Source organism: Pelophylax lessonae, assembly GCF_965119305.1.
Source record: "Pelophylax lessonae genome assembly, chromosome: 2".
Classification (NCBI taxonomy): Eukaryota; Metazoa; Chordata; class Amphibia; order Anura; family Ranidae; genus Pelophylax; species Pelophylax lessonae.
The window spans coordinates 486,357,328-486,382,469 of NC_138769.1; the positions used below are offsets into that span (position 1 = coordinate 486,357,328).

Below are 25,142 nucleotides of genomic sequence, written 5' to 3' on the forward strand. Positions count from 1 at the left end.
TGTTCCTTCATTTTTATATTTTTTTAAAAGCTCTTTTCTTTTTATCTATAGCTTTTTTAACTTTGGCCGTGAGCCACATAGGTTTTATTTTTTTTTCCAAAAAGGTTTTATTTTTAGCCTTTTAAATTTATTACCCATGGAAATATACTTTGCAGTGAGTTTGCATAAAGTCTTAACTTGTGACTGCATAGCAAAGTCTCTATAAAACTCTATAGCAACAGAGAGTCTAGCTGAAAATCCAGTAAAACAGTTCTGTACACTTACAGCTACTTTTGATTATCCTGATAAACAGCATCCCTCTCAGTGAAGTTTAGAATAGCTCTGGTAACACAGGCATATAGCTGGAGGGATCCAAATACTGAGGACGACGGGCCATCTCACTGGAGCTATAGTAGTTTGGTAACAATTGAGGATGATCTCCCCACAGTAGCTGGGTCCTTTTAGAGAAGCTGCGAGCTATGATACTCTTGCCAACACATTGGTACTGACAGTGGGGGGCCTCTCATCTGGCTGCAAATAATTTGCCCAGCTACCACTGCCTCTTCAAAGTTGGCCTCTCTGAGCTGCTGAAGGAGGTAAGCAGATAAAAATGATCTTTCATGAGCATGTCCAGGAACTCAGGGAGTTGTAGTTAAAGGGGTGTAGTGCTACCCCCAAAGGGCCTGCTGTATATTTAACAGGTTCTTTGCCAAACAATGCAGAGGCAGCCAGACACACAGCCACTATCCATTCACCCCAGCTCAGTAAACAGTCTAGGGGATGTCTTTTCAGTATTTATTGATGAAGAAACTTGTAGCAGCAGGACAATGAGGAATGGGATACTCCAAAATGCTTGAGAACAGTTCTGCAGAGGACACTTTTCTCTCAAAGCAGCAGTAACACAGTATTTCACTTACATCTGGGGACCATGAGACAAAGTTCAGCACAGACAATGATGGACTAAAACAGTCCCAGTTCCTACAGCTGGGGTAAATTGGTAGCATATAGAGGCAGACTGGAGCAGTCTAAGCCTTTTCAACTGGGGACCATAAGGGAAGTTGGTAGCATAAATAAGCAGACTTAAAACAGTCCTCACATCCATGGCTTAGGACCATGACTAGTTTGTGGCACAGGGATTAGACTATACTTACAGATCCTAGAGCAGGGCAAGTTCATAGGCTCCGTCCATAGGTGAGGAGTCCATCATCCAGCTCAGGAAAGTTCCAGGGGCAAACAACCCCCTGAAGCTCACAGATAAGTTACCTCTTGGGGAAAAGACCATCTGACCAGAACTCCAGCCAATGTACCACCTCTTTAACCATCTACTGGGCACCCCTCCCAGGGATTGGCCAGAGCATGGCAACATATCCATCCTAGGCATTAGAATTTCCCACCCTACGTTCTGGAAGGTTCTTCACAGAGGCGGGGGAAACAATCACATCCCCAGGCTGTGGAGTTATGGACATACCCTGGCAATCAGTCTCAGCTCCCCTGATTACAGAGCAAGCAAAGGGGGATATAGGGGCCTGGGCCTGCATCAAAACATGATAAATAGATTGACATTCCACTACAGATCTACTTTAAGCATGCAAGGTTATAAATTCTAAATTTTAAAGATTAAAAGATCTCAGTATCTCAATAGTAGATCTCAGCATTTTCATCAAAACAACAAAACAGTTAACAATAAATTTACAATTAGTACAATTTGTCTATAAATTTGATTTTTAAAGTTAATTTCTTAGTAAAAGTAAACCTCACTTTGTACTGTAAAAAAAAAAAAAAAAAAAAAAAAGTTTACATTAACACAATATTGCCACACTGATATTTAATATATTGGGCTATTTAGTATATATAGTATATCATACATACTTTGAATTTTTGTAATAAATGTGATAATAAACTTTATAACTGCTGTTTTATAATAAGTAGACTACCAACACTTTACTAGCTTCCTCTGATGAAGCATAATTAAACTGTAACTGACAGCTATTATCAGTCATGGATCATGATCCATCCACCCAACACAGCTGTTCTTTTCTCTGAATTAATATTCCAGATATCAGGGTCATTCCACTGTTTTGTGGCCATCTGAGGACTGTAAACACACAAAACTGTCATAAAGAGGTCTACTCTATAGAACTCTACTTTATCAGCAATCAGTAGTTAAACACATCGTAGAACTTAACATGAACATTGAAGCTAGCCCATTTATTTACATGTGACTTTTTTCTTAGTTCTCTAATAAATACTGTAAGAAATAAGAAGGTTTTCAGATTTTGGCCAGATCTTAACCTACTCTAGCCCACACACTTTTACCCCCTTCTTGCCCAGACCATTTTTCAGCTTTCAGTACTGTCACATTTTGACTCAATCATGCAATACTGTACCCAAATGAAAATTTGTATAATTTTTGTGACAAATGGAGTTTTCTCTTGGTGGTATTTAATTACCACTGGGTTTTTTTTCTTTGCTATATATATATATATATATATATATATATATAATATACAACAGGGGGGGCGTAAGGATAGTGGGACTTTCTATGAGGTAGGTTGCTATTGCAGATATCCAAATGGAAATAAAAATAAAATCGTTTCAGAATATTAGTTTAATTCTTGCTGCACGAATGACAAATAAACGAATATTCTGAAACTATTTTATTTTTATTTCCATTTGGATATCTGCAATAGCAACCTACCTCATATAAAGTCCCACTATCCTTACGCCCCCCCCCCTGTTGTATACAATATTAGGGATGGAGGTGGTTGCTGTGATGCTTCAGATCATTTATCTTTTCATACATATATATATATATATATATAATGTTTCTTACTTTCTGGTATAACATTTTGAAAATAAATAATCTTATTTATCTTATTGCATTCTGCTACATTTCTTTGGCAAAAATAACCCAAATCAGGGGATCCCAAATTAAAAAAATTTAACCATTTATTATGAGGTAAGGAATGTAAGCATAAGTGGTAAGGTCAGAAAGATCACAGAATGCAGAAGATGCAGCATGCAGAAGAGAAGCACATAGAATATATGTGTGTGTATATATATATATATATATATATATATATATATATATAGTATCTCACAACACTGAAGAAATGACACTTTGCTACAATGTAAAGTAGGTCTTGTATAACAGTGTAAATTTGCTGTCCCCTAATTAACTCAACACACAGCCATTCATGTCTAAACCGCTGGCAACAAAAGTGAGTACACCCCTAAGTGAAAATGTCCATCAGACCAGAGACTGTAATCCTTGCCCTTAGTCTGCTTGTCTTCAGCAAACTGTTTGCAGGCTTTCTTGTGCATCATCTTTAGAAGAGGCTTCCTTCTGGGAAAACAGCCATGCAGACCAATTTGATGCAGTGTATGGTCTGAGCACTGACAGGCTGACTCCCCAATCCTTTCAACCTCTGCAGCAATGCTGGCAGCATTTATACGTCTATTTCTCAAAGATAAACTCTGGATATGATGCTGAGCATGTGCACTCAACTTCTTTGGTTGAACATGGTGAGGCCTGTTCTGAGTGGAACCTGTCCTGTTAAACCGTTGTATGGTCTTGGCCACTGTGCTTCAGCTCAGTTTCAGGGGTTTGGCAATCCTCTTATAATCTAGGCCATCTTCATTTAGAGCAACAATTATTTTTTTTCAGATCCTCAGAGAGTTCTTTGCCATGAGGTGCCATGTTGTACTTCCAGTGACCAGTATGAGAGAGTGAGAGTCATAACACCAAATTTAACACACCTTCTCACCATTCACACCTGAGACCTTGTAACACTAACGAGTCACATGACACAGAGGAGGGAAAATTACTAATTGGGCCCAATTTGGACATTTTCATTTAGGGGTGTACTCACTTTTGTTGCTAGCGGTTTAGACATGAATGGCTGCGTGTTGAGATATTTTGAGGGGTCAGCAAATGTACACTGTTATACAAGCTGTACATTCACTACTTTACATTGTAGCAAAGTGTCATTTCTTCAGTGTTGTCACATGAAAAGATATAATAAAATATTTACAAAAAATTGAGGGGTGTACTCACCTTTGTGAGATACTGTGGGTATACTGTATATATATTTATTTATCTGGGTAGTAGGGTATATATATATCAGTAGTAGTGGGGTCTTCATGCAAATTTTGTTTATTTATACCTACAGGTAAGCCTATATAAGCCATATATATATATATATATATATATATATATATATATATATATATATATATATATACATACATATATATATATATGTACCACGGAATGATTACCTTTAAACTACAGTATCCTAGTTAATTACATGATTAATATCAAGTTCTTTGTAAATCAATAAACATTATAGACCCATATTAGACAGAGTATAGCAATACCACGTGTGTGTGACTTTATCACTGTCTGGACTGATTATGTATCAGACAACCAAATTGTATCAAAACCATTGTACAGTAATGGTTGCCTCTATACAAGTGGTCAGATAATATGATTTAGTGTAGTGTCACCTATAGCAGTCTCAGTTTCAGTATGCCAAGCAAGCCTAGCCTACTACTACATGGCTGTCCCTGGAATGTCATGTAAAGAAAGAAAGAACACAAGAGTTCCTGTGGTTCCAGAAGTGCAGTTTTCCACAGGGGATGGATGGGACTGTTGTTTCACAAGAACATAGTCAGTTGGACATACAGGCAGCAAGCAGAAATTTGGTCAATAAATAGGCTAGGGTTAGTACAGGCCACAGGCAAAGGCACCACTGCACTGGTGTGGCAGTGACCAGGAAAACTTTTGCTGGCTTGCACTTATCTGGTAACACTGGAGACTAGTGTGGCAGCAGTGATCAGGGACACTGTAACTGGTGTGGCAGTAATTAGAGACAATATGACTGTGGAGATGATTAGGGCAGTGATTTGTGTGGCAGTAATCAGACACACTGTAACTGAGGTGGCAGTCATCAAGGACACTGTGGACTGTGGAAGTGATTAGGGCCACTGTAATTGGTTTGGTAGTGATTTGGGGACACTGTAACTGGTCTGGAGGTGATCAGGGACAATTTGACTGGTGTGGCAGTGATCAGGGACAATTTGACCGGTGTGGCAGTGATCAGGGACAATATGACTGGTGTGGCAGTGATCAGGGACACTGAGTGGTGTGGGGGTGATTAGGAACACACTCTTACTGTTGTTTTTTTTGCAAGAACACCTTTACCCTTATGGATAAGAAATACCTGTGTGTAAAATACCTACCTACCTATCTACCTACCTTTAAAGGGCCCCACTGCCAGCAGACTTTGTGGAAAGTTTACCCACTGGCCAGTGTTTAAATAAAGTCTATTTGATAAGAGTTATCATTTACCCTGCTTATTTCTTACCTTATATGTGTGTTACATTGAGTGTTGGTATTAAAGTTTGCAGTCCCATCCTCCATTTGCCTAGTGTGTTTAAGGCCTGATTTACACTTGCTTTGGCTTCAACACACACCTAAGCACCTACCGCTTCAACATGCTTTTTTTATGTGTTTTTAATGCTTCGGTGATGCTTCGGTGGTGCTTTGATGATGCTTCGGTGGTGCTTTTTTAAAGCTTTATTGAAGCTTGGCAGATGCCCTGTGTGAGTGTTGATATCTCATACCTGCGATTTCTCCCAAAAAAAAGTGAAGCTAAGGCTGTATAAAAGCCTCTCAAAAGCTTCAGGTGCTTTAAGCGAGCTTTGTCATAGACTTCTATGAAGGCTTTGAAAGATGCTTTGAAGCACCACTAAAGTGACACGGGGTATATTTTTTTGAAGCAAAGCAAACACAAGGTGTAAACAGGACTGTAAGCTAACCATTTTTTTTTGTGACAGGAGCATTTGACTGGCATTCAGAAGGCTCTAAAAAAAGCGTGTCTGAAGCCATGTTTTGAAGCAAGTGTAAAGGAGCCCTTAAGGCAAGGTCTCTCACAGGTGGCAAAGAAAACAAACTCCCATCCTACTAACTTTATTTTATTGTACCAGAGCCCATTATATGCCAGCACACTTCGATAGTGCTACATTTGCTAGAGGTTTTCTTTTAAATAATCTCACAATGATATCTTATAATTTATGTTGTCAAGTCCCCGTGTTCTTGTTGTTTCATTTGAGCAGAAAAAAAGAATGCAAATGTGCATTAACATTTCATAGTTCTATAGCACACAACACATCTGATAGCAAGTCTGCCCAATATAAGGGACCCATAGTCTGTAGTTAAATACTGCCGACACATTTTAAATAATGTTTTTCCTGCTTTATTTACAGTATAATAAAGAAATACTGTTATTGGTTTGTTCTATTTAACAGTGGGTATAAAACTTTAAAAACTGCAGTACTTTACAAGAGCTCAGTTTCTGTTTTTCAAATACTTTTCATTGTGTGATTCAGCTTTTTCTTATCACTTTCACAGATATTAATGTTTAGCTATGTCACTTCATGCCTGTCCGTGTTATCTCAGTAAATTCTGAGAGACAGCAAAACATATAATCCTGTTTCGCACAAGGAATTTTGTGCTTACAGGCAGAGTGTAAAAAGAATCAGTGTCCAAAAATGTGTTATAATATGTGCTTTTACACATACCCAGGACAGTGGAAAGTCCCTAATTCCTAGTGTACACCAACATTTGTGCCTGAGGACCTTCAGATAGAGAGCCAGCTCTCTATCTGAGAGTCTATAAATGCTAACAGTGTATGCTGGAACTTTTCAACAAAGCCATGTGATCACCTTGTCAGTACAGCAATGGGGACCACTTGGCACTTTGTTTATCAACACAGCCATGTCACAGAGTGACGGAGTTCCACAACTAGGAATACTGCATGTCCCTAGGTTTAAAAATGAGACTTTCCCAGAACTGTGCTGCTTATCAGTAAAAACACTGAAGCTCTGGAAATCATTGCTGCAGAAACACTGCAACATAACACAAAGCAAATTCTTTGTAAAACGTTTGGATGTAGGAAGCAATTTGTGCCTTCAAGGCCTAGTATCAGGGATTTACACATTGTAAGTCTTCTTTCAACATGTTACATCTCAGTATGGCAGAGTATTTGGTGGGTTATTGTTTAGCAAGGGATTTACTGTATGAAATAACAAATAAAACAGTGCAACACTATCCCAACCATCTTCGATAATCAATGCGTATGAAGCCAAATTATGTGACTAATATAATCAATGTGGGCACTCTTACAACTTCCATAAATAAAAATATTTTTTTGTATCAAATATGGTCTAAAAAAAAAAACTGACAATGGAATTCAAATATCAAAATAAATAAATGAACAAAGACCATAAAATGCAGTCCCACAGTCCACGGTGTGAGTACATCATCCAAAAAGTGGATGTGCATGGCTCCCAAACCCATTTTTCTCTTTTCCACCAAGTGCCAGCCAAAGAGCTCACCTCAAATGAATACCTCTTACATTTCTGGAGGTAAAACCATGCTTGATAGAAACACAAGGGTTAAATTCCTCTGCATTCATATTTGACTTGTGGACCAGTATCACGTAGGGTTAAAAGAAACCTTCCTTCCCAGCACCAACTATGCATGGGATAATTAGAACCAGCACACCAAAACAGTGCTCTCCATTTTATTTACTAATCACATCCACAACACTATAATTACACACACACAGGACAAAGCATAAATATGTTTCTTTTAAAATTAATTTCATCCATCCATCCAGCTTGATATTTTACTTATCCATGCAATGTCTTGAAGCCAACTACCCCTATTTGCAGAGATTTTCAGCCAGAAGATTCCAGTGACTAGAGAGATCATCAGCCAGAGGGTGACAGTACTAGCTTGATGATGTCAACTTAGCTCCGCCCCTTAGATATTGGGTCTGCGAGGGCTTCCTCAGAAGGTCCTCCTTATGTTCTGCATTCGTAAGAGCTTCCTCAGAGGGTCCTCCATGAGAATGCGACGTGTAGGAGTGGAGCTTTGTTGAGTAAGAATATCTGCCAGATGCACAGATCTGAACCTGTTCAGTATTATCAAACATTTATTGATCATTAAAAAAAAACATATGAGGTTTGTCAAACTTACCACATTGGCTTTGTTTCAACAGTGATCTTCTTATCCTAAAGAAGATGTCTTTTAATATGATATTTTTGGCTAAATTGGTTAGCTTATGGTAAGGCAAAATTTTGAATAAAGTTGCATTGAAAGTGATAAGATGGAAAAGCCATATATTTTTATTTTCTTTATTTATTTTTTTCCTCTTTGCTTTTTATATAATATATATGTATATATTATTTATGTAACTAGTGAAGTAGAAAGGATACAATGAGGGAGAGTTGGTGAAAAAGGTTAGTCACATCAAGCCAGACATGTTCTGTAATGTTGAAGATGATATGCCAATTATTCAAAAAGTGCTCTCAGCATTGGCTGAAAGATGAGGGTCAAGTGATTTGCTAGCTTTTTTATACACTGTATCCTGGAAACAACAGAAGTGATATCTTCCTGTTACCATTTTGGTGTGTTCCTTCCCTTTGAGTTTTCTGTGTTTTGCTCATATTAGCATATTCCCATTCATCCTTAATGTATTCCCAATAATTAACAACTTTCCCACCGGAGGATTTTGCTGTCTTACGTCTGGGCCACTTTTTGCGATTCGGCACTGTGCGACTTTAACTGACAATTGCACGGTCATGCAATGCCGTACCCAAACGAAATTTACGTCCTTTTTTTCCCACAAACAGAGCTTTCTTTTGGTGGTATTTGATCACCTGTGCGATTTTTACTTTTTGCGCTATAAACAAAAAAAGAGCGTAAATTTTGAAAAAATAACAATATTTTTCACATTTTTTATATGAAATTCCCCCCCAAAAAAATGTAAAAATCTAAATTTTTTTAAATTTTTGGCCAATTTGTTTTCTGCTACCTATGTTTGGTAAAATAAATCACAATAAGCGTATTTTGATTGGTTTGCGCAAAAGTTATTGCGTTTACTAACTAAGGGAAAGATTTCTGTCATTTTTGGTGTTTGTTTTTTTAACGAGTAATGGTGGCGATCTGCGATTTTTTTTGCGGGACTGCGACATTGCGGCAGACAGATCGGACCCTTGACTGACATTTTTGACACTTTTGGGGGTACCAGTGACATTACTACAGTAATCAGTGCTATTAATATGCACTGTTACTGTAAAAATGACACTGGCAGGGAAGAGGTTAATTTTATTGGAGAGGGAGGGGTTAATGTATGCCTGGTGCTTTCTGACATGTGTGGGGGGAGGTGACTATGTGACACAAGGACAGATCGCAGGTTCAGCTATGCTGAACCCTACAATCTGACCCTGCCTGTCACTTAGGAGATCCGCCCGCTCTGTTTACACAAGCGGGTGGATCTCCAGACTCGATTCCCCGACGATCGGGGAAGAGCAGCGGCGATCGCCGCTGCTCCTCCCCTGGCCCAACTCCCGCTGTGACTGAATACAGCGGGAACGAGCCTCCCGTGGCGCGTGCGCGCCACCGAGAAAGTAGAGTGTCTGGCGATGTAGGTTTACGTCGCCAGAAGATAACGAACCACTTTGCCGCAGTAGAGCTCTAGTAAAAAGACGGCAAGTGGTTAAAAAGAATTACAAAGCTACATCAAGAGTGGTCCTCCCACAGTGGCTCTTAATTGTTACCCTGCGCTCTCCTTCTATCAGCAATTTCCTTGTTAGCACATTAGCACTGAGGTAGAAAGGGCTTTCTCTCCCAGGTTGGGGCTCTGCAGTACAGGGGATTTCAAGGGGCTTATACTAAATCAAATTCAGGTACTTTCAGATAAAAATATATATTTAATGATGCACTTTAGTGAGCCACATGTCTTTCATACCTTCCTAGAGTTCAACGTTAGGTTATATAATTATACAACTATTGTGATTCATTTTAAAAAAAAGTGATGCTTTATCCTGCCATAAAATGGCATCTAATATGCAAAGACGATCAAGGCATTTTCCATGCCATTTACTATTGAAATAATTTTTTTTTTTTTCACACAAAGGTGCTTTATTCAAGTAATCAAAACATGTAACAGAAAAAAGATCAATCAGAAATAATTTGTTTTCTTTTATTTTTGCTTAAGGAACGTGTGTATGTGGCGAATGTACCTGTCATGATGTGGACCCAACAGGTGACTGGGGAGATATTCATGGTGACACCTGTGAGTGTGATGAAAGAAACTGTAAATCTGTGTATGACAGGTACTCTGATGACTTCTGCTCAGGTAAGGAACTTTCGCTGCAAAATATAGTGACTGGATTAGCAAAGTTTGGGCCAACAGCAAAATGTATTCGATAACATTGGAATATATTAACTATAAATGTGACTTTACAGATCTGCACTTTCAATAACGACAACAAGGTTTCAAACAATTCATAGTTAAAATAAATAAATTAACATGAATATTGCTCCCCACAGAGTTAATTGAGCAACACTGCAGGTATCCATCTGCAGCCTAAAACAAGTGATAAAAGTTTACATCTATAAAAAAAAGAGAAAAAAAATCATAGTGAGTGCTTACCACTGGTGCTAGTAGACTTTTTTTCTGCACCCTGTGTATATGCTTAAATAAATGATGGTGCAGCACTATACAATCAAAAAAATCAAAATCATAAACGTCCATATCCACAAAAATCCATGAAAGATGTCTAAAGTAAGTTATTTATTAAAGTGCAGTTGAATGTACGTGAAGAAGCCACCACCGACATCCGATCACACTGTCTCTTACCCTCCACTCCAGACCCTCGTAACAAAGGTAAAAATGCGCAGTGGCCAGCAATCCAGTGGAATCTCCAATGTCAGTGATTTCCTCTTCAGCTGATTTGATCGTCTCCACCAGTACGACACCATTGCATGCTGGGACCCGGTGGTCATCTTGCTGTATAGAAACGCCGGTTGTTTTATACAGAGATGCAAGTTTTATACAACAATCATGTGAGTGTTATTTCTATTACTTATTAAACTTAGTTGGGATCTCTACACTATGAGGAGTGTTTCCTTTGTTTCCATATGAGAGTTATAAGTCCTGGTGGAGACGATCGAATTAGCTGGAGAGGAAATCACTGACATTGGAGATTCCACTGGATTGCTGGCCACTGTGCATTTTGACCTTTGCTATGAAGGTCTGAAGTGGAGGGTAAGAGGCAGTGTGATTGAGTGTCGGTTGTGGCTTCTTCACGTACATTCAGCTGCACTTTAATATATAACTTACTTTGGACATCTTTCATTATTTTTTGTGGATATGGACTTTCATGATTTTTATTTTTTGATTGTATGCTTATGTTGTTGTTCTGCAATATTGTGCTAGCAGCTTAATTATAGATTGTGTATAGATATTACATATTTTTTTACCAAGCGCAGCTGGTATGCTGAAATTGTCAGTGGTTTTCATTCAAATTGTCCGTTCCTCACTCGCTGTTGTAATAGAGCAGTCATATGTAGAACAGTGGTCATAAGACCCTTGCACACCACTGTCATTAACAGCTTGTCCCCCTCTGCATTTGCAAGTCCCAAAAACAAAATGATGATGATAATGATATTTGTATCAATGGACATTGTACATTATCACTGGATTCAGGTTTGCTTTAAATGTGTACTAATTATATATTGCAAACTGTAACCAAAAAGCTGCAACAGTGATGAAACTATCAGCCTCCCCCCTGTCCAAGAGCAAGTGTTGGAGGTTCCCTGGACATGAATTTTCAAAGGTTATTAAAATGTGGATGAAATCATTATATAAGCCCAATTGGCTTGCATTTATCAGCTCACCACAAAGACGAGGACTCCCCAGATAATGTATCAAAGAGAGCACCAAATGAAAAACCTTTAAGAGCCCAAAGTCTATTATTTAACTGGTTACAACAAGCAGGGCAAAAAACACCCAATGAGTTTCAGGGACCAAAAAATCCTCCTTCATCAGGGCTGTGGCACGATCACTTCTACTGTGAATACCTGTTGTTTATAACATCCTCTGTCTGCAGATCAGTCTACTTAGGAGAATTTTTGAGTCCATTTAAAATGAAACCATTTCACCCAACCCTGATGAAGGGGGATTTTGTGACCCCCGAAACCTATTGGCTGTTCTTTCATCTGCTTGTTGTAACCAGTTGAAGAATAAAGACTTTGGACTCTTTAAATTTTTTTTTTTGTTTAGCACTCTTTTTGACTCATAATTACCTCTCGGAAGTGGCCTTCCATTGGAAGATTTTAAGGTTTGGCTTAATTCTATTGTGGTCAGGTAACAGGCTAGACTTCTGAACATTTTTTATATAATTTAAATATACAGTACTTGTATTTACTGTCTTCTGAATATGAACAGTACCTAAAATGTAACAGTTCTCTTGTAATGGTGTCATTGTATGTAGCATAACAGCATGTTTTCTTTTAGTAATTTGGCCCATGCAGTGATCTATTATGTCATTATTTAATTAGGTTGTTAGGCATATTTTCTAAGTTCTTGAAGATTTTTTATATACAACTTTAGTTACAATTCTGTTTTACCTTAATAGTGTGTGGAAATTTCCATACTTTTACTAAAGCTGAATATTTTATGTTCACTAAAGCCTTTTTTTAATGTATACTTTTTTCACACATGCAAAAATGAATCAGCTGGTAGAGGGTTGGGATAAAAAAAAACGACCATCATTGATGGAAATGAATGTCAAGGCATTGATAACAGGGTGGTAATTACTTTGTGTTATGCTGCTGACGTCACCGGACAGCAAGACCAAGACTTGAGCTGTCACATCACATCAGCAGAGCCATGGAAAGCAATTACAGGAGTACATTATCAAAGGGCTATCTTTTATTGCACGTTTTAATCATTATTCAAAATCATTTCAGATGTAGTTTAAAGTCTTGCAAGCAGGAAATACCCTTAAAGAAATTCTGGGAATACTTTGCACACACAACATGTCCATAGTAGGAGTTAGGTAATGTGTCATTAATATTGAGTAAATGCTTGATGCGCATTATTAATTTATATTTCATTCAGCAGCCTGTAATGACAGACCCGTAGTCATTTTTTCTGAAGAAGCAAATTAAGGTGAAAGCTTTGACTGGCAACCTTTGGTGTTACTTTATGGAGATTATTCAGTGAGGCAAGATGTAGCAATTCATAGTAATCACTCATATTTTAGTTTACTATAGTCACATCTGTGAAAGATTATTTCTGATTGGATGCTCATAAATGTTGCACTTTGCAAATCATCCGTGTTCTTTGTGTTGCCTTAATGAATTGGGTCATAGATGCAGCTGCAACCTAGAAAATATTAATAAACTTACCATCATCAGTTTTTATGTCTGTTCTTCTTAGAAGCAAATGGAACCAAAGATGTTATAATACACAATTTGGGGCATTTAGGTTTCAATAAGATAGGTAGTTTGCAGAGCTTGATTACTCAAAGTCTCACTAGGACAAACAGTAAAGTTTTAGACCTCTCTAAAGCCTTACACGGACAAACAGTCCTGACATTTCATCTGAATAAGTATCTCGGGACATAGAAAACTGATATTCAATTTTGGTTTTCATCACTGAATGCATGGCTGCTGTGCATTGTAGTGTTTCATTAGAATAGCACTGATTGAACATGAGTGGCTGGCAGGAGCCCATGAATACTGCCAATCATGTCAGCCCTTGTAGAAAATGCTGGAATGTGTGATTTGTATTATTATACCAGCAGTATGCACCAGCCACCTTGAATAAATGAACTTCTAATCAGAGGTTCCTCCATCACATAAGCCCCTCTTCATGTGGAAGATTCCCCCCATTACATTAGAGGTTCCCTTACATGAGCACCCCTTGCAATAAAGTCACCCCTATACATCAGAGGCCCCCCATCACCACATATTCCCCCTATCAAAAGGTCAGTGGCCCCCATCACATCAGAGTCTCTCCTATACATGATAGCCCCCCATTACATCAGAGTCCCTCATGACCACAGAGCCCCCCCTATCCATATTTGATCCAGGGTAACCTGAGTCTCATGCTTAAAGAAAACCCCCCCCCAGGGAACCCAAAGGGCACCCTAGTTAAAAAACACTGTTATACACATATACATTGTGCATGCATTTGGGAGTATACACACTCACACACAAATACTGAAATACATTATATTTAAAAAAGAAACTATTTTATTTTTTTTATTTTTTTTGTGTATACAGTACTGTGAAAAAGCTTTAAGGCATGTTCTAAAATACTTATAAAGTGATGCAATGAATATTTTTTTATCAATTAACAACCTAATACATAAACAGTGTGTAGTGGTGTTACACATACCCCATAGTGCTATTACAGACCCAAGTTCTTTAGGAATACGCCAGAATCTAACATGCACACCTTGAATAACTTTAGACCAGGCTCAAAGAAGTTGAACAACTTTTACTGAAAACTTATCATACCATCTGCAACAGGGTAAAATGTCCTTTCCCTAACTATCTCTAGCTGCGGCTGCCCCAGCATACCTGCATAAGTAGACTCCTTTTGGGTTAAGGCCACTAATGGTGAATCCAGAATTGCAGTGTCCATAACAATGGTGTCTTTGTCTTCTCCAGCAGCTCTGTGAAGTAGCTGGAAATTACATGTTGTGCTTTGTCTGTGTCTCTTCCCATGCAGACTGCTCACTGTGCAGTGCCCTTCCCCCTTTTTATTTTCAACACGTGGGAGGAGGCAGAGCTCAGAGAAAAAGCGGGAAACTGCAGAAACACGTTTAACCAATTCCCAGCCTGGGCCAGCCAAGCTAACTAACTCACCGTTGGCAACCTGCTTACATGGCAGCTGGATTGCTCTAAACATCTAACAGAACTAACAGTTCTGTGGAGTCAAGCTATCTCAGCTGATTTTGTCTCTGTAAGTAATACCAGCTAGACCCACTAATGTTGACATCAGGGCACAGTAGGGATTATACCACCTCTTACCAGACTTTTTGTTCTGTTCTTTTTGCTGTAGATTGCTCTTCTTAACTCTGGCTGTATGTTTGGGGGGCATTGTCCTGTTGCAGAATGAATTTGAAACACAACAGATGGCTACCATTGATACTGTACTATGAATAAGTATTTGGCTGTACTTATTGAAGAGACAATGCAGTCAATATATCATATGAGACCCCCTGCTTTAAACTTCTGCAAACATGTCAGATGCTGGCCTTGGAGCCTGTCCATCCTCCATGAGAATGCACTGCCAAGGTAGAAAGGCCATATACTGACGACGTTACTGGGCTAAAAAAAAATGTATTCAGCCATACAAGCAATGCAACTTCTCCCTTACGGACATAATCATAGAGATGATTATGGTTAAGCTGATTGTTCAGCCATCTTTTCCTTGGTACGGTGTATGTTTAGAAGATATTTACTGTACCTACAGGTAGGCCTTAATAAAGGCTTACCTGTAGGTATGAATAAACATAATTTGCATGAATACCCTACTACTCTGAGATATATATATATATATATATATATATATATATATATATATATATATATACATATATCTTACTACCCAGATAAATAAATATATATATATTTATATTTATACTGCTCAAAAAATTAAAGGAACACTTTTTAAGTTTATAAGTAGCAGAAGGGGTTGTTAATCAGTTTCAGCTGCTTTGGTGGTAATGAAATTAACAGGTGCACTAGATGGGCACCAATGGCACAACCTCCAAAACAGGAATGGTTTCACAGGTGAAGGCCACTGACAATTTTTTTCCCCTATTCATCTTTTCTGGCTGTTTTTCACTAGTTTTGCATTTAGCAAGGGTCAGTGTCACTATTGGTGGTAGCATGAGGCGATACATGGACCCTATAGAGGTTGCACAGGCAGTCCAACTCCTCCAGGATGGCACATCAATACGTGCCATTGCCAGTAGGATTAGATTCCAGGAGACAGGCAGTTACTGTAAGAGAGCTGGACAGGGCCATAGAAAGTCCTTAACCCATCAGCAGGACTGGTATCTGTTACTTTGTGCTAGGAGGAACAGGATGAGCACTGCCAGAGCCCTACAAAATTACCTCCAGTAGGTCACTGCTGTGAATGTCTCTGACCAAACTCTGACCAAACAATGGCGTGGCACCGTTAAGCTAGAGTGTCATTTGCCATTGAACACCAGAATTGGCAGGTCTGCCTCTGGCACCCTGTGATTTTCACAGATTAGCAGGTTCACCCTGAGCACATGTGACAGACGTGAAAGGGTCTAGAGAAGGCGAAGGTTATCCTGCTTGTAACATCAATCAGCATAAACAGTTTGGTGGTGGGTCAGTGATGGTCTGGGGAGGCATATCCATGGAGTGACGCACAGACCTCTACAGGCTATACAATGGCACCCTGACTGCTATTTGGTATCGGGATGAATCCTTGGACCCATTATCAAACCCTAGTGCAGTGGGTCCTGGGTTCCTCCTGGTGCATGACAATGTGGAGATAGTATGCAGCCAGTTCCTGGAGAGTGAAGGAATTGATACCATTGAATGACCCCAACGCTCGCCTGACATAAATCTAATGGAACACCTCTGGGACATTATGTTTCAGTCAGGTTACATCTCAGTCTGTTTAGGAGCTCAGTGTTGCCCTGGTCGAGATCTGGGAGGAAATTCCCCAGGACACCATCCGTCGTCTCATTAGAAGCATTCCCCTTCTGTAAGTTGATTATTTGCATTTCCATCAAATGATGTGGCCTTCTTTCATTCCTAACACATACTCAGTCCATATCAGTATAGATATCCAGCATGAGATTTTTCCCCATTGAGATCTGATGTGTTTTCAAAGTGTTCCTTTATGTTTTTTGAGCAGTATATATATATATATATATATATATATATATTGTGAGGGATTAGCTCGGTGGCGGGTGTGGATGACCCCTTGGGGGGTGCGTTTTCCCAGAGAGGTAGCCGACAAGTGCTTGCAAACAAACAGTGTGGTTTATTAAATGGTGTTTTCTTCACCAGGCTGTATGCAGCAAAACATCCAAAATAAAATAAAACAGAAAATAAATCCTTGCCTCTGTGGGCGGCTACCTTCTCACAACTGGAACCTGCCTAAGTGTCTGTCTCCAACCTACCGTCGGGCAGACTTCCTTGTCCTCCAGCGGACACTCAATAGTCCTTTTATAATAGCTTCACAGGGCAACACAGTCCTTTGTTTCTTTCACATCAACAGTTCGTCTTCTCACCTTTGAGACGATTTCACCCTTGGTTACCGTCCCGGGCACACATCACTCCGGGGGGTCTTCTCCCAGGCCCACACATCCTGTCGGGAGGCACACGCTGACTGTCCTCCTGCTCCCAGCCCACATGGCTTCAGGATGCAGCTTCTGGAGGCAGCCAACAATAGGACTTTCTCTGAACAAATTATAGAGCCTTAACTCCCTCATTCTGAACAGGTGAAGGCCTTTCAACTTCCTGCTGGCTAGCTCTGTAGCCAACACCCTAAATTAATTAATGGACTTTCTAAATCAGGTGGAAATGTATCTCCTTCCTGTGACTACATTCCCAGATTTAGCTGACTTCCTGTTACATACCCCCCCTCTTGTTTCAACCCTAGGGTTGGGACACAGATTTCCAGGCACGCATGTGTCAAGCACTGCTGACTCACTGATAAGCCTCCTATTATCCTCAAGCTTCCGGATGAAACTGTTTTGTCATCTTCATTGACGGATTTCTCATAAATGCCACACAGTTTGTCTCTCATCTCATATACACATTCTTCAACTGCATTTTTGGCATCATTTCGCTCCTTCTCGTTTCTGTCATCTTCATTGACAGCTTTCTCATAAATGTCAGACAGCTTGTCCCTCATAACCGTCTGTCCAATCCACCACGGAGGACCGTGATCCATAGGCAACTCAATTGGGCTAGTCTTAATGTCTTCAACATTCTTAAGACGCCTCTCTCTGCAATCCGTAAATGTTTTCCACAAAACTTTGAGAACCTTTGCTTCACTAAGCTTTGTTCCAAGTAGGGACTCTTGACATCCCTCTGTGACTTGAGTTGCCTCTCCATACAGCTGTACACAATCATTGACTTTTTGTTGTAAAAGGGAATGATCTTCCTTCTTGAGCTTTGCTTGCTCTAAGATGCTGTGCAGAGGATTTTCCAATTGAGACAACAGGCTGTCACACATTTCTTCAAAGTGACCCCTGTTCCTTTTCCCAGAGATATCAATATCATTCAAACATTTCATATTCATAGGCAGATCTGAAGCATTTGCACTCATCAACTTCTTAAACTTTTCGCCCTCCTGAGCGAGTCGCAGTAAAGGCCTACTATTTGATTTGATATTCAGTTTATATTTCTTGCCAAACTCTTCACAGAAGTAGCCAACCAGAACATCATCAACTTTCCTTCCACCAACATAGGGGTCAAAGGCAACAACACAGTTGAACCCAGCGATCTGGGTGGTATCCATTATAGACCTCCTCTCTGCATCAGTGAAGAAGCATGGAACTGCAACACATTCTTTTACAGGTTTCTTCAATGCACTTTCTGCTGAACTATTTGACCGCTCAAGGTCACCTAGTTCTTTTTCTCTATCTGAATTCCACATGGAATGCATCTCAAGATCACGATCAAACTTCTGCCACCCGTCTTTCACCAGTTCCATTTTGGAAACACTCCCTGAAAGGCACTTATTCATTTGCTTCACGTTTTCACCAACAGCCTTAGTTTTCTCCACTAAGTTTTCAGCCTGAACTGAGAAATCACCACATTTCTTACTCAGCTCCTTTGTTTGCTGAAGCTCTAATGATACATTTTCCAATGCTTGAAGTTTTTGAAGGAACGGTTTATTCCAAAGGGGTGATTCAAGCCACGTGTCATCACATTTCTGAGGCTCACTCAGGACAGACCCCAAAACACTGATCCTTTTAAAAACTGCATCAGGCACACTATCCCCTCTTTGGGACAGATCCTCTGTTGCCTGGAATTCCTCTTCCAGTTCCTGCAACGGAATCTTCATCTCTTCTAGTTGCTGTTCTAAGGCTCGCTTAGACTTTTCTAGCTCCTGAACGCTTTTCACAACATCATCCTTGGAGCTGATCAATTCTTCCATTTCTGTACGCAGCTGTTTAACACTTTCTAGTTCAGCCTTACACTCTAGAGCTTCCTCCAAAGAGCGAGCCAAGAACAGGGCTTTGCTCTCGTTATCACGCACCTCCGTTTCTGCACGGGCGCGTTCTTCTGCATATTTTGCAGACACAGTCTTCTCTTCACCAAGCATCTGATCAAACTTCTTTTTCACCTCTTCAACACACTGTAATGAACCAACGCTTTCTTCCATGCGTTTTTTCATATCCGCTATCTGAGCTTGCAATGTTGCGACTTGCTCTGATAGGTTTTTCTTTGCTTCCGCCTCCTCTTTTAATTGTTCCAGGAAGCCATTTTTCTCATCTTCCATTTGTTTGAGCTTTGTGCTAAAACTCAGCCTTTGACACCTCTCTTCCTGTAAGAGTTCCTGCGTGTCTTGCAGCTGCGATTCCAAGATAGAAAAATCTTCCGCAATTTCTCTAGATTTGCTGTCTGCTTGAGAAAGCTGATTTGTAACATTGTCCAACTCAACCTGCAGTCGGTTTGCCTTCTCTGACAGCTTAGCACACAATCGGTCACCTTCTGACACCTTGACTTGCGATTCCAGAAGCTGTGCCTCTACTTTTTCCCTCTTATGTTCACAATCTTCTTTTCCCTGCATAAGAGCCTTCACCTCATTGGCTAGCATCTGGGAATAAGAATGTAATTCTGCCACACAGGCTTCTTTCTCCTTTAACTGCTGCTGGACACGTTGGGCTTCCCCTTTCCAACTTTCACAGTCCGCACGCCATTCATCTACCACATTGCTTAAAGTAGTGAGCTCATACACAGTACTCAGTAATTTAGCCTCTCTTTCACTTTTCTCTTTGTCGCTGAGAGACAATGTCGCTTCCAGAGCAACATTCTGTTCCTGCGACTCCTGCAGGTCTATTTTTGTAGCTCCCAAAGACTGAAGACTTTTTTCCAGCTGATTACGCAACTCCAACATATCAGCCATACTTTGCTTCTGCAAAGTCTGAATTTCACTTTCCTTTTCCATGAGGATGGTATCTTTCTCCATTATAGTCTCTCTGCGTTTTTGCAACTCGACCAAAAGAAGAGCAGTGGATTCTTCCCACTGTGACACATGAGACTTGAGTAGTTCATTTGTTTCCTGCAAGTTTCTATGCTCCATTTTAAGCAATTCCAAGGCTTGTTCCTTTTCTTCCATTTTCCGTTGCAAGGCATCCAACTCAGCCCTGCACACATACTCGGTTTCCTCCAAACCGATGGCCTCCATTGGCTGCTGGCGTCTCTGTTTCCAGCCTGCCATGCTCTCTTGATGAGCCTTTTGTTGAGCTGCAAAGCCCTGCTGAAAATCCGCATTTGCTTGCTGTTGAGCTGCATTTGATATAATCAGATGTTTCAACATCTCCTCCATTTTGAGTTTACTTTTCATCTGAGCACACTGCGTCTCCATAGCAGTTTCATCAGTGTTGCTAGGGACAACAACCTTCCTCTTTAGTAGACTCTCTTTAGGCATGGATGGGGCTGGTTCAGACGGCAACATCCCCTCCATCCATAGAATCCGGTCTCTCATTTCATCTATCTTTGCATTTTTCAGGCGTTTGGACCGCCCCATCTTCAATAACTCCACAAACAAATTTTTCACAGTCCAGCAAACAATTTTCAGACCACTGTCTCTTCAACACATGTAGTTTTTCTCTCTCTTGCAGGATCTCTTTTCCTGCGCACACAGTTTGTGCAGTCACTTGCACCAGACACAACAAAGTTCATCAAAAAATTTTGAGACCCCTGTCTCTTTAAAACACTTTTTTTTTTTTTTTTTTCTGTCAGGATCTTCTCTCCTGCACACATAGATTGTGCAATCTCATGCACCAGACAAAGTTCATCAAACATTTGCACTTCCTTGCAGGGATCTTCGCTTCTGCCCGCATCCTCCACCATATGTGAGGGATTAGCTCGGTGGCGGGTGTGGATGACCCCTTGGGGGGTGCGTTTTCCCAGAGAGGTAGCCGACAAGTGCTTGCAAACAAACAGTGTGGTTTATTAAATGGTGTTTTCTTCACCAGGCTGTATGCAGCAAAACATCCAAAATAAAATAAAACAGAAAATAAATCCTTGCCTCTGTGGGCGGCTACCTTCTCACAACTGGAACCTGCCTAAGTGTCTGTCTCCAACCTACCGTCGGGCAGACTTCCTTGTCCTCCAGCGGACACTCAATAGTCCTTTTATAATAGCTTCACAGGGCAACACAGTCCTTTGTTTCTTTCACATCAACAGTTCGTCTTCTCACCTTTGAGACGATTTCACCCTTGGTTACCGTCCCGGGCACACATCACTCCGGGGGGTCTTCTCCCAGGCCCACACATCCTGTCGGGAGGCACACGCTGACTGTCCTCCTGCTCCCAGCCCACATGGCTTCAGGATGCAGCTTCTGGAGGCAGCCAACAATAGGACTTTCTCTGAACAAATTATAGAGCCTTAACTCCCTCATTCTGAACAGGTGAAGGCCTTTCAACTTCCTGCTGGCTAGCTCTGTAGCCAACACCCTAAATTAATTAATGGACTTTCTAAATCAGGTGGAAATGTATCTCCTTCCTGTGACTACATTCCCAGATTTAGCTGACTTCCTGTTACAATATATATATATATATATATATATATATAATATATATATATATATATATATATATATATATATATATATATATATATATATAATATGTATATGTATATATATATATGTATATATAAAAAAACAATATATATATATATATATATATATATATATATATACACACACACACACACACACACACACAAAAGTGAGTACACCCCTCACATTTTTGTAAATATTTTATTAAATCTTTTCATGTGACAACTCTGAAGAAATGACCCTTTGCTACAATGTAAAGTAGTGAGTGTACAGCTTGTATGACAGTGTAAATTTGCTGTCCCCTCAAAATTACTCAACACACAGCCATTAATTTATAAACCGCTGGTGAGTACACCCCTAAGTGTAAATGTCCAAATTGGGCCCAATTACCATTTTCCCTCCACGATGCAATGTGACTCGTTAGTGTTACAAGGTCTCAGGTGTGAATGGGGAGCAGGTGTGTTAAATTTGGTGTTATCACTCTCACTCTCTTTTACTGGTCACTGGAAGTACAACATGGCCCCTCATGGCAAATAACTCTCTGAGGATCTGAAAAAAAGAATTGTTGCTCTACATAAAGATGGCCTAGGCTATAAGAAGATTGCCAAGACCCTGAAACTGAGCTGCAGCACGGTGGCCAAGACCATATAGCAGTTTAACAGGGCAGGTTCAACTCAGAACAGGCCTCGCCATGGTCAACCAAAGAAGTTGAGTGCACGTGCTCAGTGTCATATTCAGAGGTTGTCTTTGGGAAATAGGCATATGAGTGCTGTCAGCATTGCTGCAGATGTTTAAAGGGTGGGGAGTCAGCCTGTCAGTGCTCAGACCATGCGCCACACACTGCATCAAATTTGTCTGCATGGCTGTCGTCCCAGAAGGAAGCTCTTCTAAAGATGATGCACAACAAAGCCCGCAAAAAGTTTGCTGAAGACAAGCAGACTAAGGACATGGATTACTGGAACCATGTCCTGTGTTGTGATGAGGCGAAGATAAACTTATTTGATTCACATGGTGTAAAGCGTGTGTGGCGGCAACCAGGTGAGGAGTACAAAACAAGTGTGTCTTGCCTACAGTCAAGCATGGTGGTGGGAGTGTCATTGTCTGAGGCTGCATGAGTGCTGCCGGCACTGGGGAGCTACAGTTTATTGAGGGAACCATGAATGCCAACATGTACTGTGACATACTGAAGCAGAGCACGCTCCCCTCTCTTCGGAGACTGGACCACGGGGCAGTATTCCAACATGATAACGACCCCAAACACACCTTCAAGACTACCGCTGCCTTGCTAAAAAAGCTGAGGGTAAAGGTGATGGAATGACCAAGCATGTCTCCAGACCTAAACCCTATTGTGCATCTGTGGGGCATCCTCAAACGGAAGGTGGAGGAGCTCAATGTCTCTAACATCCACCGGCTCCGTGATTTCCTCATGCAGGAGTGGAAGAGGACTCCAGTGGCAGCCTGTGAAGCTCTGGTGAACTCCATGCCCAAGAGGGTTAAGGCAGCGCTGGAAAATAATGGTGGCCACACAAAATATTAACACTTTGGGCCCAGTTTGGACATTTTAACTTAGGGGTGTACTCACTTTTGTTGCCAGCGGTTTAGACATTAATGGCTGTGTGTTGAGTTATTTTGAGGGGACAGCAAACTTACACTGTTATACAAGCTGTACACTCACTACTTTCCATTGTACCAAAGTGGCATTTCTTCAGTGTTGTCACATGAAAAGATATAATAAAATATTTAGAAAAATGTGAGGGTGTACTCACTTTTGTGAGATACTGTATATATATATATATATATATATATATATATATATATATAATATATTGGTAGTTTGGTCTTCATGCGTATTTTTAATGCATTTTGCTTCTGAATATAATATAATTTTAAATAATAATAATCGTATTTAATCTATGGATGGAAAAGAAGCACTTGAGCAGCTCACATTCCTGATTTGTATGCACACACAGTACTGCTCTGTTGCATGCTCTTTGTGTACTGCACAGCTACAATACCTTGTAGTTCGTTCCAGCCAGACAAAAACTGATAAATAAACTATAGGTGTAAACTATGTTTGGTTACTGGCACTCCAGCTGCTTCTGATTCATTAGACTTTGAATGGTTGCCAGTACTCACAGAACAAAAGACAGTGGAAGAACTAGTATCCAATTATAGCGTGTGCATTTAGCAGCTATAGCAGTTACTAAACAGTAGAGAAACAAGGCAAAATGTTTAGGCTGGAAGATTTTTAAAATGAGGTTCATGACAGAGCACAATAATAGCAGATGCAAACAGCTTTGTTTCTCAAGATAAACCAACTTACAGGTAAATGCTTGTTTTTCTTTTTGACTCTCCCATGCTTTAATGTCTGGCTTAAAAAGTTTACCAAAATCTATGCATGAACCTTTAAAGTTTGACAGTGATGTTCCATTTTATGAATCAGCATGACATTACTTTATATATCAGTGTGACATTTCAAACATTTTTGTCTTTGTTTGCTTAGAGTAGGCTTTGATTGAAGTTTTTGATTACCGGTACAGGTCATGGGCAATGTAACTGTGGGCGATGTGATTGCAAAGAGGGATGGACTGGAAGGAAATGTGAACACCCACGGTCCTGTGCTCTGTCGATAGATGAAAGCAAGAAAAAATGCCAGGGAAGCTCTTCTCAACCATGTTCTGGACGAGGTGAGTGGCTGTGACTGAAGTTTACTGGATAGTATCTTTATATAATATACACACGCGCATCTTAAAGGAGTCAGTTATTCAGGAATTATTGTTAAAATGTTATTTTTTTTAATATTTCCTGTTCATTGAGAAATAATAAAAGCCATTTCAGTGAATGAAAATTAAGCTGACCATTTATTATGTACAATTATTTAGGTCAGTCTTTCTCAACTGGGATGCAGTGGCACCATGGGGTGCCATCTGAATTTGTCAGGGGTGCTGCAGCATCCTGGGTTAGAAAATATAGGCAGAGAAGCATTAAACTGTGTGTCAGCACAGAGTGGGAGCTTGATTAGGGCAACAGCAGTGGGCAGAGCATTTATGTGCCAATCAAACCTAGGGTTGGGGCAACAGGGTGAGGGGAGCTTTGTTTTAGAGTCCTAACCAACCTGCTCTGCTTTCCAACCTCTACAATGCAATACTCTATAAACCAAAATTTCACCTGGCAGTGCAGGGTGGGAACGTTAACGTGAAAGACATCTGGGTCAGCCGGGTTCAGTAAATCTGCGGTTCTTGAAAAGGCTACATGTAGGTTTGTGAGTGTGAGTGTGTGTGTGTATGTTTTGTATGTGTGCCTGTATCTATGTGAGTGTTTGTGTACATATGCATGTAAGTTTATGTATGTACGTTTATGAATGTATGTGTATGGTTGTTTATATGTATGGGTGTATAAGTGTTTTATGTATTGGTGTTTATTTATGTCTCTATGAAACATTTACTCCTGACCCCTGCACTATGTACAGTCAGGACTGGTTTTCTAATCTAGTGATGGTGC

The 25,142-nt window shown here is 40.1% G+C and overlaps 1 protein-coding gene across 1 annotated transcript in view; it reads left to right on the forward strand.

Moving 5' to 3' along the window:
- ITGBL1 (integrin subunit beta like 1) overlaps window positions 1-25,142 on the forward strand; it is a 414,064-nt gene that overhangs the window by 175,780 nt on the left and 213,142 nt on the right. Inside the window, exons 6-7 of the mRNA XM_082245389.1 lie at window positions 10,050-10,190; window positions 24,182-24,328. Coding sequence (XP_082101515.1) covers window positions 10,050-10,190; window positions 24,182-24,328 — 288 coding nt within the window. The remainder of the gene's footprint in view (window positions 1-10,049; window positions 10,191-24,181; window positions 24,329-25,142) is intronic.